The 15,332-nt window shown below is 45.0% G+C and overlaps 1 protein-coding gene across 1 annotated transcript in view; it reads left to right on the plus strand.

Moving 5' to 3' along the window:
• Window positions 1-15,332, plus strand: part of LOC115459023 (acyl-CoA synthetase family member 3, mitochondrial-like) — a gene marked incomplete at its 3' end in the record, with an annotated part of 129,765 nt that overhangs the window by 83,454 nt on the left and 30,979 nt on the right. Inside the window, exon 5 of the mRNA XM_030188883.1 lies at window positions 14,681-14,793. Within this exon, the coding sequence (XP_030044743.1) occupies window positions 14,681-14,793 (113 nt within the window). The remainder of the gene's footprint in view (window positions 1-14,680; window positions 14,794-15,332) is intronic.

The raw sequence follows: 15,332 nt of genomic DNA on the forward strand, positions 1-15,332 counted from the left end.
AAAAAGCCAGGCTTGACGAGCATTTCGCCGGCTTTACTTGGTCCCTTTCTTTTCATGACCAAGCTTCAAAAAGGTGCCCCAACTGACCAAATGACCACCGGAGGCAATCGGGAATGACCTCCCCTTACTCCCCCAGTGGTCACCACCCCCCTCCCACCCAAAAAAAAAAATTACAAAAACATTTTTTTGCCAGCCTCTATGCCAGCCTGAAATGTCATACCCAGCTCCATGACAGCAGTATACAGGTCCCTGGAGCAGTTTTTAGTGGGTGCAGTGCACTTCAGGCAGGTGGACCCAGGCCCCCCCCCCCTACCTGTTACCCTTGTGGTGGTAAATGGGAGCCCTCCAAAACCCACCCGCACTGTACCCACATCTAGGTGCCCCCCTTCACCCCTTAGGGCTACGGTAATGGTGTAGAGTTGTGGGGAATGGGTTTTGGGGGGGGGGGGGGGGGGTTGGGGGGCTAAACAACCAAGGGAAGGGAGCTATGCACCTGAGAGCTATTTTTATTTTTATTTTTTTTTATTTTTAGCAGTGCCCCCTACGGTGCCCGGTTGGTGTCCTGGCATGTGAGGGGGGCCAGTGCACTACAAATGCTGGCTCCTCCCATGACCAAATGCCTTGGATTTCGCCAGGTTTGAGATCGCCGGCATTTTTTTCCATTATGGCCAAAAACCGAGCCGGCCATCTCAACCCCAGCGAAGTCTGACATTTGGCCGGGCCCAACCGTATTAGCGAAGAAAAAGATGTCCGGCCATCTTTTTTGAAAATACGGTTGGCTCCGCCCACTTGCGGTGCTGGAGATGGCCGGCGCCTTTCGATTATGCCCCTCTATGTCTTGGGAAGGGTAGGGAGAGCAAAGTGAGGTGAGTGTACCATGGGGATGAGACAGGAGGAGATTAAGGTGAATGTGCCATGGGGGTGGGGGCAGAACAAGGTGAGAGTACCATGAAGATGGGGTGAGGGCAGAGCAGGGTAAGAGTGTGCTATGGGGAAGGGAGGCAGACCAAAGTGTCTTGGAGAGGGTGACAGTGTGCCATGGGGAGGGTAAGGGGCGGCAGAGCAAGGTGAGAGTGCACCATGAAGGAGGGTGGAAGGGGAGCAGAGCAAGGTGACAGTGTGCCATGGGATTTTGGGTAGGTAGGAAAGCAGAGTAAGCTGACTGTATACCATTGAGATGGGAGGGAGCCAGAGAAAGCTGAGATTGTTTGCTGCAGTTGTCTGGATCTTGCCCCGTCTGAGTAAGTGAAACCGACGTTTCAGCCTTCATGGTTTTCTTCAGGGTATGCTGTGAGGTCTGCAGTTTGTCTTTATATATAGTAACATAGTAGATGACGGCAGAAAAAGACCTGCATGGTCCATCCAGTCTGCCCAACAAGATAAACTCATATGTGTATACCTTACCTTGATTTGTACCTGCCTTTTTCAGGGCACAGACCGTACAAGTCTGCCCAGCAGTATTTCCCGCCTCCCATCACCGGCTCTGGCACAGACCGTATAAGTCTGCCCTCCACTATCCTCGCCTCCCAACCACCAACCTCTCTTCCCCCACCTGCTCCGCCACCCAATTTCAGCTAAGCTTCTGAGGATCCATTCCTACTGCACAGGATTCCTTTATGCATATCACACGCATGTTTGAATTCCGTTACCGTTTTCATCTCCACCACCTCCCGAGGGAGGGCATTCCACGTATCCACCACCCTCTCCGTGAAAAAATACTTCCTGACATCTTTTTGAGTTTGAGGTGGGTAGTTCCCTCAGGAAGGAAGGAGATTAAGGTGGGAAAGTCCGTTGACATTTCCAAGCCAGTCTTAGCAGAGAGCATAGGTGCTTTCTAGGCACGGACAGTATTCAGAGGGAGAACATTAGCCTCCGCCTGGCTGAAAATATGCCTGTGCTTCCATAGTGTGCATATTTTTGCCGGGTTTAAAGAGGAGTTCCTGGCAGTGTGCTTACATCAATGGAGTAAAGCAGCAGTCGTGCATGAGATTTCAAAAAGGACATCTGTTGTTTAACTCCCTTCACAGTACCGGCCATTAGAAGAAATAGGTGCTCGGTAGCAGATATTCTGTACACATGTATTTATTTATTTAGATTTTGCTCACACCTTTTTCAGTAGTAGCTCAAGGTGAGTTACATTCAGGTACTCTGGATATTTCTCTGTCCCAGGAGAGCTGACAATCTAAGTTTGTACCTGAGGCAACGGAGGGTTAAGTGACTTGCCCAAGATCACAAGGAGCATTTGAACTGGCTACCTCGGTGCTCTAACCACTAGACCACTCCTGCACCCCAAAGAGTCTTGTTACTCTTTGGGGTTCTACATGGAATGTTGGTACACTTTGAAATTCTGAATGGAATCTTGTTATTCTTTAGAATTCTAGAATATTTATTTATTTATTTAGATTTTGCTCACACCTTTTCCAGTAGTAGCTCAAGGTGAGTTACATTCAGGTACTCTGGATATTTCTCTGTCCCAGGAGGGCTCACAATCTAAGTTTGTACCTGAGGCAACGGAGGGTTAAGTGACTTGCCCAAGATCACAAGGAGCATTTGAACTGGCTACCTCGGTGCTCTAACCACTAGACCACTCCTGCACCCCGAAGAATCTTGTTACTCTTTGGGGTTCTACATGGAATGTTGCTACACTTTGAAATTCTGTATGGAATCTTGTTATTCTTTAGAATTCTAGAATCTTTATTTATTTATTTAGATTTTGCTCCCACCTTTTTCAGTAGTAGCTCAAGGTGAGTTACATTCAGGTACACTGGATATTTCTCTGTCCCAGGAGGGCTCACAATCTAAGTTTTTTTTTTTTTTTTTTTTTTTTTTCAATATAATATATTTTTTTATTAAAGATTGCTCAAATACAAAATAGCCAACAATCGGCTGTTCATCAACATTTTTTCTACATCAAGCTTGTTTAATTCTAACTTTAACTTTCCCTCCCCTCCCTCCCTATCCCAGTGGTGTGTTTGATTGTTCTTTATACTGTTCATAAAGTGTCCATATTTTGTTGAAAATCCGCATGGAGCCTCTTCGCATGGCTGTCAGCTTTGACATTTGGTATAAGTATTCAACTCTTCCAGTTGCTATTTGCAATGTTGGTGGTTGCAGCTGCTTCCATGCCCGGGCTAGTCCAAGCCTTGCTGCCACAAAATATTGAGTCGCCAGTCTGTGTTGCCATCCAGATATCCCAGCTGGTTTAAAATGTAGAAGGCAGTGTTCTGCCCTCCATGGGCATTGTCTTTGTATAACTGTATCAACCAGCTGCAGTAACTCTTTCCAGTATTCTTTTATTTTCTCACAGGACCACCAAATATGTAGGAATGTGCCTCTATGGCCACATTCCCGCCAACATTGACCTGATGCTTCCGGGAACATCTTTTGCAGTCGGTCTGGTGTGTAATACCACCCATAAAACATCTTAAAACCATTTTCATTCACCGTTTGTGCTATGGATGACTTAAGTAAATATTTATAATTACTTTTCCACACCATTGTGGGGTATGTATTCTGCAATATCTCTTCCCATCTTTTCTGGTATAGTACCTGAGGATCAGTCTGTCCCAGCAGAGCCAGGTATATACGTGTTATCCCTCCTTTGCCTCCTCCTCTAATGATCGCATGTTCTAGATCTGTTTCAGCTAGGTCTAATTCGTCCTGCGCTTTCTTCTTAAGGAAGTTACGCAGATTGCAATAATAGGTAAGATCTCTCTCTATCAGACCATATTCCCCCTGAAGTTCTGCAAAACCAATCATTTCTCCATCTTTCCATGTTTGCCCTAATGTGCGCAACCCTGCTTGGGCCCATTTGTCAAAAATCTTCTCCGATCTCCCCAGTGAAAACCCTTTTGCCCAACGTATTGCTGTCTGCCGATAATACACTCTTTCCGGAAACAGACGTCTCCTCAATTGATACCACGTCCACAAAGGATGTCTCAGCCCCATAGGCATTGCTTTTATTGTGGGCACTAGTTCCTCTTTTGGTACCCATAAAATATCTTCTATTTCTCGCCTGCCCAACCATGCTCTTTCCCAATGAAGCCATTTCTTAGATGCCCCAGGTGACCACTCTGCCAAGACCCGAATCTGGGCTGCTTGGTAATATAGGTAGAAGTTAGGGACTCCCATACCTCCTCTCTTCCATGTTTGAAACATCATAGTTCTCCTTACTCGTGGTGGGCGTTTCCTCCAGATATATGCAAACATTTTGCGATTCAGCTTTGTAAAAAAGCTTTCAGGTATTGGGACCGGGATTGCCATAAATAAGTATAGCAACTTCGGTAGCAACATCATTTTGATAGCATGTATGCGCCCCTGCCAAGATATATTGAGTCCTTCCCATCTGTCTAATTCCTGAAAAAGTTCTTCTGCTTTTTTGGGGAAATTAGCTGCATATAGTCCCTCTAGTTGTGAGGTTATCTGTATGCCCAAATATTTAATAGTCTTTTTCGCCCACACAAAGGGGAATTCAGTCCTAAGAACCTCTAATTCTTTGGGGGGCACTGTGAGATTCAAAAAGGTGGATTTTTCCAAGTTCGGCTTAAACCCTGATAATTTCCCATATTGCGTGAGGTGCTCTATTACCCTCTTTATAGAAGTTTCTGGTTTCACAATTGTGAGCAATATATCATCGGCAAACAGCATAAGTTTGTGTTCTCTCCATCCTCTCACCACTCCCTTTACCTCCCCATCCTTCCTAAGCATGCAGGCTAGCGGCTCCAGTGACAAAGCGAAAAGAAGTGGAGATATCGCACATCCTTGTCTGGTTCCACGCTGGAGCTTAAATGTTCTTGTATAAGACCCATTAATTTTTAAGGTTGCTAGTGGACCTTGATATAGTAACTTTAACCAGCTCAGAAACTTCCCCTCTATCCCTACCCATTGCAATACTTGGAACAGAAACGACCAGTCCACTCTATCAAATGCTTTTTCTGCATCGATTGATAACAATACTGCTGGGGTCTGGTCGTCTCTCACCTGTTGGATAATGTGCATCAGACATCTGGTATTGTCAAACGTCTGTCGCCCCGCTATAAATCCCGCTTGATCCTCATGGACTATACCCGGAATCTGTTTTTGTAGTCTGCAGGCCAATATCTTTGTAAATAGCTTGTAATCCACATTCAAAAGCGAGATTGGCCTGTAGGAGCTACAAAGCCGGGGGTTTTTCCCTGGCTTCAATATTAAAGTTATTGCTGCTAATCTCCATGTATAGGGTAATTCCTGCGACTCTGATAAATCATTAAACACTTTCAGTAGGACTGGGGCCAGATGTTTGCTATACACCTTGTAAAACCTAGTGGGAAATCCATCTGGTCCCGGGGCTTTTCCATTTGCCATATCTGTTATTGCCCACATTATCTCCTCTAGTGAAATGGGTGCCGATATCCGCTCGGATCCTCCTCTCTCCACCCGCGGGAGGTCTGCCTCTTGCAAATACTGCTCTATTTCATCTACCTCTGGGACTTGTTCTGGTTCATATAAATTTGTATAGTAATTCAAAAACTCCTCTTGAATCTGTTCCATCTGTGTTACAAAGTTCCCCTCAGCTGTTTGTATGCCCCCTATATGATTACGTTGTGCTAGTTTTTTTAATTTACAAGCTAGCAGTCTACCCGCCTTATTCCCAAGTTCAAAGTGTTCCTGTTGTGTCTTTTGTAGTTTAGCGGCCACTTCTGCCAGCTGCAACTCTTGAAGTTTGTTTCTTAGCTCGTTTAATTTTGTCTGTCCCCTTGTGTCTGTGGGGTTCTTTTTATGTGCTTGTTCTAGCTTTGATATTTCAGACCTGATACTCTCTTCTTGTTCCACTCGTGTTTTGGTTATGTGTGCTCCTAATGCTATTAATTGTCCTCTAAGGACCGCTTTCAGACCTTCCCACAAATATTCTGAGCGGATCTCACCCACATCGTTGAATGTAAGATATTCCTCAATATATTTTTCTATCACTGGGGTATTTTTAGGATCCATTAGGATTGCCTCATTTAATCTCCAGTATCGTTCTCCCACCTGTCTAATTCCTATATGTAATTCTAGTACCACCGGAGCGTGGTCCGACCAGGTGCGTGGCTCTATATTGATCTTACTTATGGTATTAGCCACTGCCACATCTCCCATCCATCCATCTATTCTAGAATAAGATCTATATTTAGCAGAATAGTATGTATAGTCTCTTTCCTGTCCATGTTTTGCCCTCCAGATATCTGTCAGTCCCCATCTGGCCAGGAAATTTTTTAATCCTTTCCTGTCTATTTTAGCATATACAGCTTGGCCTGTAGAGTTATCTAACGGGGGGTGAATCGTGACATTAAAGTCTCCCCCTAAGAGGAGTCGGCCTTGTTGGTGCTTTTGCAATTGTAGTTCCACTTTTTCTATAAACTGTTTCTGCCCAGAGTTCGGGGCATATATATTAACAATGGTGTACTGAGTATTATATAGTGAAACTTTTACCAGCAAGAATCTGCCTTCTTTATCAGCTACTGTATGTTGAACCTGCCAAGGAAGTGAATCCGACAGTGCTATTAATACCCCTCTCTGTTTAGACTTGTCCATACATGATGCAAATAAGATTGTAGGGTATCGCCTATGACCCACCAGCCGCTCGTGACACTTTTTCAAGTGCGTCTCCTGTAAAAGCACTATATCTGCTCGCAAGCGTATCATTTCTTTAAATGCTAGCTGGCGCTTCATAGGCGAGTTAAGGCCCCTTACATTGAATGTTACACATTTAAACACTTTATCACCTGATACCATTCTATCAAACTATAATATATCCACCACCATTTTCCCTTATCCCTTTCCCCCCTCCCCCCTCCCTCTTTCCCCAGTAACCTGGAATAGCATGCCGCCTTCTTCTTTGAAGGCATGCTAAGAAAAATTGTGGACTTCCGTTCACGTCTTCCACACCAGTCCATTTACGCGCTTTGGCCCTTAATGCTTTACAGGCACCTCTCCCGCTGATTCATGATCAGAATTTAGCCTGCCTCTCTGGGCAAAAATTTAGTTCCAATGTGCAATGTGTTGTCAAGTGCCTTTCCCTGCCACAAGCCGTTGTTCTGATGCTTGTCTTCTCAGCCGTCCTCGCCCCTGTGAGACTCTCTGCCATCTCTGCTTGTTCTTTTTCGTAGGCCCATTAGTTTGGTGTGCTGTGCTCGCTGTTGTCTCCTTGTTCTGCCCCAAAAATTCCTGGGCCTCCTCAGGTGTGACGACTCGTCGTTGCTTTCCCTCCTTATAAAACACTAAGGCAAAAGGATGCTGCCATTTATATTTGATTCCTTCATCTCGGAGCTTTTCCGTTAATGGACGCAGCGCTCCTCTCCTTTTCAATGTGGTAGCCGCTAAATCTTGAAATAGTTCAATGGGATATGTCTCCCATATTATGGGACTAGCTACCCTTGCTTGGCGCATGACATCCTCTTTCATTTTGAATTCTGTAAAACAAGCCACAATGTCTTTAGGCACATTAGCCTTTCTCGGACCCAGTGCCCTATGTGCACGTTCTAGTTTAATTGTTTCGGGTGACACTGTGTGCTCCGGGGTAGAGAGCAGATGAGCCGCTATATCCTGCACTGCTTTTTCGCAGTTGATAAATTCTGGTAGCTCCGGTAGGCCCCGTACTCGGATATTAGCTCGCCGACTTCTATTTTCAAGGTCTTCCACCTTGTCCGTGAGAAATCTCATGTTAGCTTGTTGCTCACCCATCTGCTGTTCCAGCCCCGTTATCATATCCGCATGTTCTTCAAGGCCCATTTCAGTTTCATTAACTCGATTTCCCAACTCTTTGATCTCCTCTCTGAGGTCCGCGCTCAATTGCGCAAAGTCACGCCGCATCTCTTTAATGTCTTTTTTAATATCTAGCAGCCATGTACTCAGCTGTTCCCATTTATCTGGTGCCAGCTCATTTTCCTGCGTTTCTTCGTGTGTGCCCTGCGCATATGTAGGCCGCTGGCTTAGGGAGGCCCCTTGACTCGGCTGATCACCTGTCTGCCTGTCCGCCACGTGCTCGCGGTCCCGATATGCAAAGGCAGTTAAATCCGCCGTTTTGGGTTTCGAGTTCGCCATCTTCGGGAGCGCGTGTCTTCCACTGTCTGTTCCACTGCTCGCCTTCCGTTTCGGGCTCAAATTGCTCTTCTTATAAGCTGGTATTTGGGCTGGTGTTCGGGAGCTGCGTGTTCAGACCGCCATTGCGGTTCGTGACGTCACCGGAAGTCCAGCTGACAATCTAAGTTTGTACCTGAGGCAACGGAGGGTTAAGTGACTTGCCCAAGATCACAAGGAGCATTTGAACTGGCTACCTCGGTGCTCTAACCACTAGACCACTCCTGCACCCCGAAGAATCTTGTTACTCTTTGGGGTTCTACATGGAATGTTGCTACACTTTGAAATTCTGTATGGAATCTTGTTATTCTTTAGAATTCTAGAATCTTTATTTATTTATTTAGATTTTGCTCCCACCTTTTTCAGTAGTAGCTCAAGGTGAGTTACATTCAGGTACACTGGATATTTCTCTGTCCCAGGAGGGCTCACAATCTAAGTTTGTACCTGAGGCAATGGAGGGTTAAGTGACTTGCCCAAGATCACAAGGAGCAGCAGTGGGATTTGAACCGGCCCCCTCTGGATTGCAAGACCAGTGCTCTAACCACTAGACCACTCCTGCACCCCAAAGAGTCTTGTTACTCTTTGGGGTTCTACATGGAATGTTGGTACACTTTGAAATTCTGAATGGAATCTTGTTATTCTTTAGAATTCTAGAATATTTATTTATTTATTTAGATTTTGCTCACACCTTTTCCAGTAGTAGCTCAAGGTGAGTTACATTCAGGTACTCTGGATATTTCTCTGTCCCAGGAGGGCTCACAATCTAAGTTTGTACCTGAGGCAATGGAGGGTTAAGTGACTTGCCCAAGATCACAAGGACCAGCAGTGGGATTTGAATGGGCCACCTTGTGATTGCAAGACGGGTGCTCTAACCACTAGGCCACTCCTCCACTAGCAACATTCCATCTAGAATCTCAAATAGTAGCAACATTCCATGTAGAATCTTCAATAGTAGCAACATTCCATATATTTATTTATTTAGATTTTGCTCCCACCTTTTTCAGTAGTAGCTCAAGGTGAGTTACATTCAGGTACTCTGGATATTTCTCTGTCCTAGGAGGGCTCACAATCTAAGTTTGTACCTGAGGCAATGGAGGGTTAAGTGACTTCCCAAGATCACAAGGAGCAGCAGTGGGATTTGAACCGGCCCCCTCTGGATTGCAAGACCAGTACTCTAACCACTAGGCCACTCCTGCACCCCAAAGAGTCTTGTTACTCTTTGGGGTTCTACATGGGATTTGAAGCGGCCCCCTCTGGATTGCAAGACCAGTGCTCTAACCACTAGACCACTCCTGCACCCCAAAGAGTCTTGTTACTCTTTGGGGTTCTACATGGAATGTTGGTACACTTTGAAATTCTAAATGGAATCTTGTTATTCTTTAGAATTCTAGAATATTTATTTATTTATTTAGATTTTGCTCACACCTTTTCCAGTAGTAGCTCAAGGTGAGTTACAGTCAGGTACTCTGGGTAGTTCTCACAATCTAAGTTTGTACCTGAGGCAATGGAGGGTTAAGTGACTTCCCAAGATCACAAGGAGCAGCAGTGGGATTTGAACCGGCCACCTCTGGATTGCAAGACCGGTGCTCTAGGCCACTCCTCCACTCCATCATGTGGGCAGTGCTGCAACATGCCTAGTAGCACTATGGAAATTATAGATAGTAGTCCTGCATTCACATAGTTCAGTTGTCACTTAGTTCTCCTGAGCTGCTCTCATTCTCCTGCTACACTGTTATTTCCTTTTCATTTCTCATGCCATTCATGGGCTTGAGAGAGTTTAGCCTCGTGGACATGTAGTTTATGGTAGTTAATTTTCAACAAAAAAGCACACAGTTTCTCTTTGAAAATTAGCTACAAAGTGTGTGCAGGAAAAATACCTGGGCACTTTGCAACTCTGCAGGTTATTTGATAATTAGCCTCGTTTTGTATTTTCAGTTTGTGGGGTGACATTGTACTGAGTTAATATTTCTTTGGTAGTTTTGGTTATTTTGGATTTGCTGGCTGTGATGCATGTAACTATAATATCCCTGAGTCTGTCTGGGATACTGAAATCTGTCTCTGTGTGTGGCTGTAGTATCTACTTGAACGTCTAAGACACTGTGAGGTAGATGCACTAAACGTTTTTCATCGTTAAATGAGCCCTCAGGGAAGAATTTCCTATCCTTTCCATGCACTTAAGCCTATTTTCCGACGACAGTAGCAGCTAACGAAAACGGAATGGAGATGAGCAATTAGTGTGAAAACCCCATTGTAACGACATGCACTAACCTTTTCCGATTGCCTTTACGCAGGAAAAAGGCAGGAAAACTAACGAGAGGTCTGGACCTCTCGTTAGGACAGCTCCGTGGCAGGAAAAAGTGTTAAGTGAAAAAATAAACAAACTTTGAGCCAATCCCAGCGCATTAGCAGAGCTAAAAGCGCTGTGATTGGTCCAAAGGACCTCAGAAAACACATAAAAAAATAAAAATAAAAAAAGGATCGGGAGGGGGCAAGGGCGCTCATCAGGAGCGTCCTGTACGGACGGCCTTGCCCCCCCCCTGCTGCTCCCCACTTTCCGCCGCTCCCCCCACCCCGAAAAAGCAAACTTCTAGAAGCCCCTGCCCCCCTCCCTTCCTCACTACTCTCTCACCTCAGCTCCGCCTCCCGACATCCTCCGTCCGTGCCCCGCCCCCTTTTGGGGTCGTCGCCGCCATTCCCCTCCTCCATCGGGCCCCCCTTCCTCTTACCGGGCCCGTGCAGCGCCTTCGGACAGAGGAGAGAGGCGCTGCACGGGCCCGGTAAGAGGAAGGGGGGCCCGATGGAGGAGGGGAATGGCGGCGACGACCCCAAAAGGGGGCGGGGCACGGACGGAGGATGTCGGGAGGCGGAGCTCAGGTGAGAGAGTAGTGAGGAAGGGAGGGGGGCAGGGGCTTCTAGAAGTTTGCTTTTTCGGGGTGGGGGGAGCGGCGGAAAGTGGGGAGCAGCGGGGGGGGGGGGGGGCAAGGCCGTCCGTACAGGACGCTCCTGATGAGCGCCCTTGCCCCCTCCCGACCCTTTTTTTTTATTTTTGTTTTTATTTGGGAGCCATGTGCTTGCGATTTGACTGTGTTTTGACTGTTTGTGGCATGCGCAGAGCAGCTAACATAACGCTTGGCTGCTCTGCGCATGATTTGGGGGCCGATTAACGATGTGTATTGTGATTCTTTGATACATTGTACGTTTCACTACCGATCTCAGCATGTGTGACTTTTTTTTTTGGTGCATTTTTCGTTATTTTAAAATCGTTAGGGACTTTAACGATTTTGATTTTTTTACGTTTGGTTGCTGCATCTGCCTCTGTGAGACACTACAGCACACCTACTTGGAGCCTTAAGAAAAGTAGATGCCTGCATTCAGTGGAGGCACAACATGCAGATCTCTCTCCTGAACATTGATCTTGGGAATCCTGAAAACCTGACTGGCTGGGGTGCCTCCAGGACCAGGTTTGGGAAGCACTGATATTGAACTGCCTTTGTGATGCTTCTCAATTTCCTTGTGGGTAAATGGTAATTTTACTACTTATATGTTCATGTGATGAGGGTCTGTCTTAAAAGTGCAAGTTAGGCCTCTGTGTCCTGCTTGACTGCAGGTATACAGTAATACCTCGGTTTTTGTTGACTTCGGTTATCGTCGGTTTCGGTTTTCGTTGATTTTTTTCCGTGAAAAATTTGTCTCGGATTTCATCGGCGTGGCCATGTGACCCCACGTTCTCCTGCTCATTGTAGCGTTGTTTCTCGTTGTGTGAGCATCACCCCGCGCGTCTAACGCAACGCATGTAAGATAAAATCACATGTGCTCAAATCTCATTTTCCCTGTTAAGTGTTTCCCTTGCTAATGTTAACCCTTTCCCTTTAGCTCCATCATGGGACTATATTTATTCTCTATAAAATGTATTTTTGGTATGTATTTTGCAGTGTCTAGAATGAATTAATTGGATTTACATTGATTCATATGGAAATAATTGCCTCGGTTTTCGTCGGTTTCGGATTTCGCCGATTGTTTTTGGACGGATTATCGACGAAAACCGAGGTATCACTATATTTGTATACCATTCTGTGTTGGTGTAGATATATTTCATCTGACCTGTTTTCACTAGTGTACACTCTTGGTGTAATTTCTTGCACTGATAAGGCTACTGTCCCCTCAGTATTGTACAGCTGTTACTGTTGAACAGTACCATTACATGCACAAAAAAGTACCCAAAGGCCTAGTCCAACAGTAGTGAACAGTAAACAGAAACAATGGACAAAGAATAGACTGAAACGCAAGCGATATGGTACACAGATACCTTTATTGATTAGACACCGATCCAACGTAAATCCCCACACCCAGCAACACAGCATAACCAATGATCATACTGGACAATACACAATTTTCACTCCCTCCGACCCTCATGGTACCTGACACACAACTACCTCATTCGACCACAACATAACCTTGTATTTGTTATCAACCGACTGGCGAACGCCTTTACGGTATCATGTAAGCCACATTGAGCCTGCAAATAGGTGGGAAAATGTGGGGTACAAATGTAATACTACAAACGGCTGCTTTTCAGCCAACACGTGCATCATGGGTAACGTCCATAGTTTTTCCTACAAAGCTGCTTTAAGGCACTGTGTTCTGCTTAGAATTTGAGCTCATCCATAAGGTTCTTTGGAGGTATTCATCGTGGATTGACTTAGTTCAGCATTGTGAGTGAGGTAGTTTGAGCATATGTTGGGGAAGATATGGATGTCTATGGTTGATGCAGGCACTTGCCGAAATGCAGCTGCATCCTGTACCTAATCAGTAAAGGTGTTTGTGGACCACACTACTTGCAGTTCAGCCTACTCTTTGTCCTGCTTTTCTGTCTACAATAGAGTGGTGTGGTAGCCGTGTTAGTCCACTTTTAAAGGTAATCCATAGAAATCAAACAAAATAAAACATGGAAAGGAAAATAAGATGATACCTTTTTTATTGGACACAACTTAATACATTTCTTGATTAGCTTTCGAAGGTTGCCCTTCTTCCAGATCGGGTTCTACATGGAACGTTGCTACTCTTTGAGATTCTGCTGTGGAATCTTGTCACTCTTTAGCATTCCGGAATCTTGCTATTCTTTGGGGTTCTACATGTAGAGAGGTGTGGTAGCCGTGTTAGTCCACTCTTAAAGGTTATCAATAGAAATCAAACCAAATAAAACATGGAAAAGAAAATAAGATGATACCTTTTTTATTGGACATAACTTAATACATTTCTTGATTAGCTTTCGAAGGTTGCCCTTCTTCGTAAGATCTGACTATATGCCGGCTGCAAAGAACAAATAATCAAGAAACTCCAAACAGCCCAGAACACTGCAGCTAGACTTATATTTGGCAAACCAAAATTTGAAAGTGCCAAGCCCTTACGAGAAAAATTACACTGGCTCCCACTTAAGGAACGCATCGCGTTCAAGGTATTTTTATTTATTTTAGTTACATTTGTACCCCGCGCTTTCCCACTCATAGCAGGCTCAATGCGGCTTACATGGGGCAATGGAGGGTTAAGTGACTTGCCCAGAGTCACAAGGAGCTGTGCCTGAAGTGGGAATCAAACTCAGTTCCCCAGGACCAGAGTCCACCACCCTAACCACTAGGCCACTCCTCCACTCCAAGGTATGCTCACTAGTTCATAAAGTTATCCATGGAGACGCACCAGCTTACATGTCAGACCTGATAGACTTACCACCTAGGAATGCCAAAAGATCATCCCGCACATTCCTCGATCTGCACTTCCCCAGCTGCAAAGGAATGAAATACAAACTAATGCATGCGTCAAACTTCACCTACCTGAGCACGCAGTTATGGAACACACTGCCGCGCAGCTTGAAATCGATCTACGAAAGGACGAACTTCCGCATATTACTGAAGACCCATCTCTTTAATAAAGCCTACCACAAAAATCAACCAATGTGAATATGCACAACTCGCCCATTTATATTCAGAATTGTCTCTTAATATCTGCCTGTATACTATTACTTTGTTTTATTATCATCATGTTTTTTATTTACTAACATTCTTCAACTACTCACGATGTATCGTAAGCCACTTTGAGCCTGCAAAGAGGTGGGATAAAAATGCAACAAATAAATAAATAAATTGTCTGTCTACAATAGAAATAGCACAGTTTAAATGTGAACAAAGTTTAGCATTAGTAAAACAGATTGGGATGGGCCGTGGGTTTTCATTATATTTCCTGCTGCATGGCTCTCAGCTCCTCTGATTTGATCATTGCTTTCTGCTGAACTCTGATTAATCGATTGTATATTCTGATTGGCTCCATTTATTAGCTTTTGCGTAGACCAGTTCAGAGATCTGAATGGTGAAATGCTTTTGAAGCTACTTTTTAAAATTCTTGTTGATGGATCTGTTTATTTCCTTAAAGAACTACTGTTTTCTCTTCTTTCTGTGGTCATGTGTACATTTAACCCAACCCACTGGATACAGCAACAGTCCCCTTCCTTCTTCCTAGCATAGTGTCGATAGCAGGTCTGACCTGCATGCCTACTCTGGTTTCCCATTTCCCCTGTTCTCCTGTTTTTCAGGGTCCGTGGGAACTCCTCTGCCAAGAGTGGAAGTTTGTATTGGCACTAAGAACTGCAGCAAAGAGGATTCTTCTTATACTATATATGCCCAGGGCAATTGGAAGGCAACAAAGGTAGGGAAAGAGAGTATAACCAGACCTATACATCTGTTGCAGAAGAGACCAGAGGGACCAGGTGATCGTGCAGGCTGAACACAGATCAAAATTCGGCTGTGGCGGTCAGCTTTTTTAAAACATCACCCACGAGGCTGGATTAAATCCAGTTAATCAGTGTCGGTATCCAGATAGTGGCTGGCACTAAATAGCCAGGTAAAAGAGCAGCGTGAAAGCTAGCAGGATTGCACATACAGGGTCGATAATATGCAGTCATCAGTTTGCTAACTGCTGCCAGCTTTATTCCCAGATAGTCCATGCCGGATCCTGACCAGGCACCAGCATTGAATACCCACTTGTATGCTGCCAGCTAAAGCTTATGCAGTTAAGTTCAGTAACGGATAAGGTGAGCTACACAGTTCTGTGCGACTCACAAATTAGCTGTTTTTTTGTGTTTGGTGGTTAAGTACATAAGTATTGCCATACTGGGAAAGACCAAAGGTCCATCAAGCCCAGCATCCTGTTTCCAACAGTGGCCAATCCAGGTCACAAATACCTGG

Source organism: Microcaecilia unicolor, unplaced genomic scaffold, assembly GCF_901765095.1.
Source record: "Microcaecilia unicolor unplaced genomic scaffold, aMicUni1.1, whole genome shotgun sequence".
NCBI classification, from domain to species: Eukaryota; Metazoa; Chordata; class Amphibia; order Gymnophiona; family Siphonopidae; genus Microcaecilia; species Microcaecilia unicolor.